General features: G+C 43.0%; 1 protein-coding gene across 1 annotated transcript in view; it reads right to left on the reverse strand.

Annotated features, from left to right (window-relative positions):
• The window catches only part of TNNT3 (troponin T type 3 (skeletal, fast)), a gene marked incomplete at its 5' end in the record, with an annotated part of 19,541 nt that extends 10,497 nt beyond the window's left edge, over positions 1-9,044 (reverse strand). Inside the window, 4 exons of the mRNA XM_010296851.1 lie at positions 3,890-3,901; positions 5,105-5,116; positions 7,644-7,658; positions 9,033-9,044. Of these exons, the coding sequence (XP_010295153.1) occupies positions 3,890-3,901; positions 5,105-5,116; positions 7,644-7,658; positions 9,033-9,044 (51 nt within the window). The remainder of the gene's footprint in view (positions 1-3,889; positions 3,902-5,104; positions 5,117-7,643; positions 7,659-9,032) is intronic.
• Between the last annotated feature and the right edge of the window lie 423 nt (positions 9,045-9,467).

Here is a 9,467-nt window from a genome sequence, read left to right on the forward strand (position 1 = left end):
GCATTAATGGGAATGATCTTTGCATCTCCAGGAGAGGTATAATGCCCTGATAGGCAGGCTGAACCATCACAGGGACTGTCAACTTGGGTCCTCTGGCAGTCAGAAATGTTCCCCTGCAACAAGTGACCTTTCCCTGCCTCTCAGAACTGTGCCGTCTTATGAGTTACTTGCTTAACATTTGTGCTTGTGATCAATTCCCCTCCCTGCTATGCCTTTTAAACTTTAGTTATTAACTCCAGTGTAATGCCAGTAAGTTCAGCACTGTTATTCTCACAAACAGAAGTAAATTAAACCTATGTGTTTATTCTGGCCCAGTCTCACAGGGACCCAGGTTGACTTTCATAACCACACGCTACGTTTGAACTTTCAGGGAAGCTGCTGGATTCTGCAGTATAAGACTCTCCCTGTGTTGGTTCGGTGGGAGGAACTGAGGTAAAAAGCTCACAGCCTATTGAATCTGGTAAAAACAAACAGCTTTGTAAAGTAAAAGTAAAAACAGCCTCCCTCAAGAGTGGGTGCACAAGCCTTGCTATCCATATCATGGTACAGAAAGCTATTATACTGTATTTTTTTCAAATGCTTATTTGCATCTAGATGTTTTGGGACTGATGGAGGAAGTTTGTAATAGCAAACGGAACAGAGTAGGATAGAATAAAATGAAACATTATGAGAAAAAAAAGTAGCAAAAACTGATACTGGAAAATATTTAGGGGCGACATCATTTGCAAGTATATTGGATAATAAAAAATTGAGAAAATGGCTGAAATGGGTTATTGAGAGATATGAGAGATGCATAAAAGAGATCAGAAACCAACCTTTCCTTTCACTCACACTCTCACATACCAATTTCAGTAATGAAATTTGGGGGGAGGGGGGTGTAGACTTTTCTCATTTACTGCAAGAACGCTGCCTACCAAAACATATCTCAGTTGAGGCCTCTAGATGCTAGAGCAATGTCAATAAAATATACAGCATGTAATCAGAAAAGTGTTTTAAAGCACTTGTATAAAGGAAGCCACAAATCGCTGATGAAAAAAAATACCATTAGCCAACAGTGTCCTTCTATATTTCTCCAGTTATTTTTTTAATTGTTTTGATTTTCAAATAGCCAGTGAGCTTCTTACCACATTAGTTCAACTGGGTTTTTTTTATCTGGAGAGAGGAAAAGTAATCACAATTAACCAGTCTATCAGGGATGTTATTCACACAGGATACCCTTCCCTCGTGACATACTCAGACAATTTTCAGAAACATTCCTGTTTAGCTTAAAGCTGCCAGTTAGTAATATTTTGGGGGGGCAGGGGGGAAAGTGGAGAGAAAATGACTCTGTGTGTTGACCTTGGTTGCCAGGACCGACACCTGTCTTACCAATGACTGTGTGAATTTGATTTCACCTGCCACCAACTCTGTACTTTAAACTTAATTAAACCAACAAACAATTGTAAAAAGAAAAAGAAAAATTAAGGTTAGTTGTTCTTGAAATAAGAAATTGTAGTTAAAATATTTAAAGGTACCTCCAGAAAACCAGAAAAGGGGATAACAAAGAAATAGGAGCCTTTCTTAAAAAATGAACAGTAATAAATCAGTCCTTTGCAGTGCATGACCCAGCATGGTCCATACTGTATGCACCAAAAGCAGCCCAGGGATGTGATTTATTTTGAAATGCTCCTTCTTTCAAGACACTGAGTCAAGGAACTGGGCCAAAATGTGTTGATAAGCAGGAATTGTCATAGCAAATTCCTGTTCCCATGGCGGATTTTGACTGACATTCTGGTCATTCTGCCCATGAACCATGGGGCTGTGACAAAATCCCCCACATACAACCCTGCCAAAAGAAGGCAAGAGCCACTGTAAATCCAAGTTCACTGCCCTGGTGATTAGAGAGACAGTCTCTGAGTTTCTGGTTTCCAAAAGGGTTAGCACAAGGAGAGCACACACCACAAATACAACCTCGCTTTCTCCTGCCCAATCTGCGAGATATTCACACAGTGCTCCCCCTTTCTGTGAATCCATCTGAACTGCCTTTACTTTATTGAGAAATCCCTAAACACCCTCCCTTAATCCCACTTCTCAGAAGCAACACCTCTAGCTCACAATGTGTCCTTGAAAAAATAAATAAATCAGTATGCTATTAAAAATAAAAGGAAAGAGACACAAAAAGAAGGAGAGAAAGGGGCTCAGAAAGATCCTCAGGATATTCCCCTAAATAAAAAAAAGCCTGAAAAGCGAGCGAGAAGATTAAAACAAATGAACAGCAAGAAAAAAAAAATCTACAAAAACAAAACAAAACAAAAGAAGGAAACAAAGAAAACACAGGGTGGTGTTGGGCTTTGCCTTTCAAAACAGCTGGCCAGGTGTTCTAGGGCTTGAGGCAGTCAGAACACAACCAAGCTACTTCAAAGACCTGTGAAAGTCCATGAGAGTCTTTCTGTACATTTAAACTGTTTTTGAATTTGGCCCAGGGGGCCTAAATTATCTTGCCCACATACAAGAGCAAAACTGACCCCGCATACACTTGGATTTGGTCCTTTCACGTGGGTCTTGTCCCCACCCATGTGCTCCAGTGCCCAGTCACCCAAGTATTATGAGCACACTGTCTTAAGCCCATGGCCTGCCCCACCAGTCTGAATAAATTTATTCACATGTTTGATGTTTAGCACAATTTTAAGTGCATGGCTGGAGCAGAAGTTTAAGTATCTGCAGATTCAGGCCTGGAGACCATGGCCTTCTAAGGTTGGGTAAGGAAGGCACATCTATGCAGCGCTCAGCTCCATTTTCAAGCATGCCATTTAAGAGATACTTTCCTGATTTTTGGGGGATAGGGAAGGTTTGAGAGGTATGACACAACAGGTTCTAGCTAAAAGACAAGTCCAGAGCAAGCTTCTAGAGCTTGGTTTTCACCGTCTGCTATCCGAATGAGGATGTACAGGCTTCTCAATACAACAGTGACCCCACCGAGCATGACTGGATATGCACAGTGAGCGATTCTTTGCGGCAGAGATGTTTTGGCCCAGTTCCTGAGTTTAAAATCAAGTGAGGAACAAAAGCAAATACAGAAAAAAAAAACAAGTGAGATGTTAGAAAGATGACTTTGGTGTCCCAAGGCAACAGCAAGCTACCATCATAGTATTCGCCTTCTTCATCAGCTGTAGGTTGAAGGATAAAAGCAAAAGAGAAGAAGCACAGTAGTCAATCCACAGCCAGCACTGTTGTCCTAAAAGCAACTGTCCCCACCTCCTCCCTTCTATGCTGGGTACCTTGGACTCTCCGGAGACCAAACAAGAAGAAAAACCACCTTTTTGGTGATTTGATTTGGCAAACATATAGCCCTTTTCTCCACGTTCATCCAAAGCTATCCAGAGAGACCACTTCCCTCCCATGCTCTTTGCTCTTGAACAAGGTCAGTGTTTTTAACACCGTTTCCCCAGCACTGAAAGAGAAAAAGGGTGAGAATCTTTAGGTGCATCACATACCTTCTTCAGGGGCTTCCTCTGCTGATGTCGTGGTACGAGCAGTGATGGAAAGACAGGAGAGAAAAAAAAAAAAAAAAAAAAAGAACAGCTATTTAAAACTCTTGGAAGCCTGAGAAGGAGACCAGGGAATGCATGAAGGAGGGGAAAAAAAATAAAGGAATTAGTGAATTAAGGCAAGGAGAAAAGGTATCTGGAGAGGCTGTCAGGAGTTAAAGATGCTGTAAGGTTAAAGTAGTAGTAAGCGTGGAGATTAAAGGAGAAAAGGGCTGCAAGTAATCATTGTGGTTAATGTTTGTTTCTCTTGTTTTGTTCTCTTCTACCACCCCAGGACTCCTGTTCTCTCATACACGCACGCACACGGGCACACGCTCTCATGTTGCAGCTAGGTGGAGTAAATCAGAAGTCATGTCACATACCTGGCTCATGAACTTCAGGTGTGAAGTGTCATGGAACAAGATGCGATGGAAAATAAGAGAATGAGAACGAGAAACCTGTTACTTCACACACCAAAAGAGCTTTTGAGCCAAAGGGGAGGAGGGGCAGAGAGGAAAAGGGGAGAAGGGGATGAAGTTAAGAAGTAAACCTGAGGTAAAATAATTAATTACATTTGAAATAGCATATAAACAGAAGTCACAGAACAGGAAAGGAATTCAGTCAGGTGAGACAGGCAGATTTAGGATAATAGCGCAGTGCTTAAAAAAAGAAGAAGTATTAGCGTTATATGACATAAAGCACAACCTGACAGCACAGGGTACCAAGGTTTACCCTGATTTGAAATATGCACATGAACATAGTCAGCACTGTCACAGCGCTGTTGGATCCGTCCTTTTCGACAGCAGTATTTCAGTCACTTGAAATAAGCACCATGTGGTTTGGAAACCTACTGAAATACCTGCTGTAACTCATCATCAACGTTCAGCTAACTTCCAAAGAAGCTCAGTTCTCCTTTCTAGATCCATGGCTCAGGCTATTTTCTTCCTTGAAGACAACTTGGATATCTGTATGAATCTACTGGTGTTCTTCGCATCCATTTGCAATGTAGGGTTACAAACGGATTACTTCATAGGAAGAAAATGTCCATCAAAAGTCAGTGCAGGTCTACATTTCATTCTTCTGCTTTTTCGGCAAAGCAAGAATTGATCAGCAATGCGGATTTGTTGGGCAGGTTTTGCTTTTTGTACACGCACCATTGGCTATATTGCGAAGCAGCCATAAAAATAATCACAGTATTTATATTCCCTGTGTACAGTCAATGGGTCGAATTCTGCCCTGAGATTTGAAGTGAAGCTTTTCCTATAGGAAGAAACATTCATTCTCGTATCACAGTGCAGAATTTAACCCATTCCACTAGGACGCTTCTTGCTGAGCTACTCTTTCACAATAGTATATGTGTTCCCCTAGTTTTTTAGTAAAATTTTCATGCAGCAGGTAAGTTTCCTCCTCCTTACTGCTGACTACACTTTACTGAGAAAAAAACAATATTAAACTAAAAAATCAATGACCCCAAAGGCATGCAAGTTACAAGCTAACGTGAACAGATAGCTTGTTATCTCCTGTCACCTCGTATTCGCTTCCCACGCACACTGTCCCAGCAGACAGACAGTGGGGAGTTTAGAAGTTAAATCACATACCTGGAGGGGGGGCTTCATTTAGTAGGAAGTGTCAGGGGAAAAACATAGGAAAGGAAGATAAAAGAATTAGAAATAAGTTATTCAGGAGGGGATCACTTCACACTTTGGTAAGACTGGGTTGAAGGAGTATCGTTTGCAGATTAGGTTGTAGGGACAGAGCGTTAATAAGAGCGGAGGAGGAGAGTAACTACAGTGGGGTGTGAAGTAGATAGGGAGGGGATGCTGTAGAGATGAAAGGTAAAAGGAGTTTGAATGTTGATGAATTGCAACAGTTTAAATCATGCAAGTATATAAACTCTGGGCAACTGATCCTTAAATTTGAAAGAAAACATACCCAAGAAGAGAGCTTTACAAGCGTGCGGCGTAACCGGTGTTCCCGCCATGCACGTGTCCTTTTAGCTGTGGGCGCGGGCGTGGGGGTACAAGAGCTACTGCAAGGCAGTAAAGGCTTTGACCCTATCTCCGCCTTTGCACCCGGAGCTCCGACATCTAAGATCCTTCACCGGCAAACCTGAGGCTTAGCTCTGCAGGACTGGCAATATTCGTGTCTACGGAGGGCTTGATACCCTACGGCAGGTGATACCCGTGAGGATAAGCAGCCCGTGTTACTGCAGCTCGGGAACCTGCTTTCTGCCCCGGCCGCGGCAGAGTCACAGCCCTAAAACTTTTCAGGGGCACTAAAATGTTTCTTCTCAGTTTCTTAGAAGGTGACTCTTCAGTTACAAACAATAATTATACTTGTTTCCGATAGGGAAAATAAAGTTTAGAGGAGCGTAAAAATGGATTGGTTCTTCATGACTCTGGTTTTCTTCAACATCTTCAAATTCCTATGTACAGGAAGGCTTCAGATTAATACATAGGAATTTAGATGTCACACACGTGCGCTTGGTTAGGCAGAAAGTGTCAGCGAAGAAAAATAAAGGAATTGGAGCAAGAATCGCACAACTCTGAACTTGTGCAGGTAGGCTGTGACTTAGAAGATGTATTAAACAAAGACAGCATTAATAACAGAGAAACCAAATAATCACGCAGTGATAGGAAAAGCTGGGACAGTCTCCCTCTGACATAATTGTTTTTTTCTAAGCTTGTTATATTTAAATCTTCTTTATAAACTTTCTTTTTTGTTATGCTTTACGTTACAGAGGGAAAAGAAAACATGGGGAGACTGTAGGTATGGCTTTATTGTTAATCAGAGTGCGTTAATACCTGGCGTTTTGCACAAATTTCGAGCTCAGATGTGTGTCAAAGCTTGAGACCAACACTCAAGCGGTGAGTCGCAGCTCAATAAATACCAGGGGAAAGAGGTACAGAGGCAGGCAAAGCATCTGGGGTGGTAGCAACGACCTCTAACTTGTGCAAACCAAGGTCAGGAAAACCTTAGGAGCAGATGAGAGACAAGAATGAATATGGTTAAAAAGAAGAAGGACATGAAAAGAGAAGCGGCAAGAACAGGAGGGAAATGAGAAGCAGCGCACAGATGAGTGTTGAAGTGTTAAGTCATGCAAAAATCAGTCAGACAGCTTTCACCTCGCTCACTTCAACCCTGGCAAAAGTACTGGTCTCGTCTAAACTAAGAGGCTGGTCTCCCTCTGCGGACAGCAGAGTGAAATAGCTGGGATGGGCGGCTGCTGAGATGTGACTGCTTTGATAAAGCTACTCCAAAGGGCACAGAGTAATTTTCGCAGAGAGCTTAGAGGACGCTGCAAGTTCTGCTTCTGCTTTTCCAGATAATAAACTTCATAACGTTCCTGTACGCAGTGTACGGGTGGCTCAGAGTCCAGTCAGTGGCTATTGCTACAGCTTATACATTGAGGTATTTGTTTACAAAAATGTTATTACATTTTCCATGCAGCGGTTAGCTCTTATCCTCATTATTATGCATCACAGGGCAGAGGAAATTATTACTTGTGGAAGGTGTAAGAAAGCTGCAAGTTACAGTTTATCATTAATATTTTATTTTTATCTTATTCTCTTCCACCATCTTTGAATTCCTGAGTATAATATTAGAGTTACTGGTATAATTTTCCATCAGAAATCATAGTTTCAACTCAATTTAAATGTTTCAAAACTCATGTAGATTTAGCTGAGATTTTGGTTAAAAAAATGGAAACAGTTTCACAACCATAAAAGGTTGCACAGATACTAACATCTCTAGAACAAAACCTTTTCATTTTTTGCCTTGTGATAATCTCTCATTCCAGATTTGTTCTTGCATTACACTATATATACATTACCCCACATTATCCATAAAGTCAATTCTTCATTTTAAAATTTGGAAATCTTCCGTAGAGGAAAGAAGAAAAAAATTAAAATGTTGGTACAAAATGCTTTGTTTCAACTAAATAAAAAAAATAATTTTCAATAGCTGCCAAACCAGACTTTCCTCCTTTTTTTACTGTTCGTTTGTTTGTTTGTTTGAAAAGTTTCCATTTTGTCCCATTTCAGAACATGACCGAGTTGTGAAATTGCCAAGAGCAACTGAATTTCCAGCACACAATAACCCTTCAGATTGACGCAGAGGAATTCAGAAGTCACATACCTGGTTCATGGACTTCTTTAAGAGGGAAGTAGCAGGGAAAGAGATGCAAAGAAAGATAAGAGAATTAGAGCGAGAAACAGAGGATGATTAAAAAAAAACACCTTACACTTTTTAGCCAGGGTGGAGGGGTTAAAGGGATAAAAATCATTAATAAGATTAAAAGAGAGGTAGAGGGCACATATGGATGTCAGTCAGAAAACCACGGAGAGGAAGGACATGGGGTGTTGGGAGATAAAAGGTGCAGATGACTAACATATATATTCATAATGTTAAAAATCAACCGCCATTGGTAGCCTCTGGTTGACAAAAAGATTTACTTGTATTTAAATCAAGGCCATCACCCCTAGGTTTGAATGTGCAGAAAGGGCATCGACAACCTGTTCTTATTTATGTGCATAGAAACCCCAGCCTCTGCAGAAATCAATGGGCTCAGAGGAGCCGGCATTGATTCCCTCAGCGCCCGGGATTTCACCACCGGTGCATAGGACCGCACACCGATGCGGGAAGGTAAGTACGAGCACGTTACTGCTCTCCGACCTGCAGGACCAAGTGTCCCGATGACACTGCTGGACATGCAGAGACGGGGGCCGGAGGGCGATGCAAAGGTACATGGGGTTTGGGCTGGCAGGCTGATGCTTCAATGAGTATGACCTACTATTTTGCTAACAACACAGACGGTCTTACCTGATCCGGACTTTAATTCATGTTATAAAGTCACGCCAAAATGCAACCTTGCTACCCCATTTGTTTTCATAATGCACATTAACCAGAAAATGCCAATAGTTGTGGAAAAAGCATGCAACTATGTCTTTTCTCTGAATTGGCGTTTTCTGCAAATACGCTGCAGCCAAAACGATGCCGCTTGATGCAACCCTTAGCCCAGCAGAAAACTAGGTACGACGCTGCTCGTGAGGTTGCTCGTGACCTCAGAGGCAAGCCCCTCCACCTCGGCGCACATTGCTGCAACCGCGCGTTCCGTCTCCGCGCCGCGGCGGGGGGAGAGGAGGAAGAGGTGCACGTGACCGAGGGACGTGGCATCGCCACGGGGCACGGCTGTCCCACCTTCCGCCCTGGGGCATGGCGTAGAGGAAATGCTTTTGGGAACACCATCCCCGTACCAACTGGTACCCGCACCCATAGCCCGGTTAGAGAAATCAGGGCACTGGGGAGTAGGCAGAAGCAACGCCCAGCCTGCGCGTCGGGCATCGCTCCCAAAGCAGCGTTAGTACTTGTTACTTATCACACCGCGTATCCCACAGGAGCGCAGCAGCCGACAGCGAGCGTGCGGAGGGTGGTTTTGCATCCTCCCCTCTTCAGCCACCTCCGGGATTCCTGCATGCGCTACCCCTCCGGACAGAAAGAGAGGAGTTCGCAGGTCGTGGCACATACCTTCCTCATGAGCTTTAGCAGGTGGGAAGAGTCACAGAGCAAAATGCGATGGAAGACAAGAACGTTAGAAACATCGGAACAATCCTTCACTCGTACAAAAGGGAAGGGGGAGGGAAAGCCTGAGAGCATATTGCGAGGGAATGAAATGACCGTGGGTACGAAAAGCGCTACTGGAAGTGAAGGCACAAACGGTCTGAGATATTAAAAACATAAAGCTGATTTAAGTGGCCGTATCAGGTGACATTTATCTTATACGCACATTCTTGCAGTCCTGCGTAAAGCCTGGAGCAGCATGCTGTTTCACAGCCCTGATGCTTGCCCGGGCAAGATTTACAACCTGAGGCCAGCGGCTTTTTGCTGGCATGTAGCAGCACTTACTACCGTGAGACAGTAGCCTAAAAATGCCATTGCATGAAGAAGGAGGCCGTATTTAAT

This window comes from Phaethon lepturus, unplaced genomic scaffold (genome assembly GCF_000687285.1).
Source record: "Phaethon lepturus isolate BGI_N335 unplaced genomic scaffold, ASM68728v1 scaffold24651, whole genome shotgun sequence".
Taxonomy (NCBI): Eukaryota; Metazoa; Chordata; class Aves; order Phaethontiformes; family Phaethontidae; genus Phaethon; species Phaethon lepturus.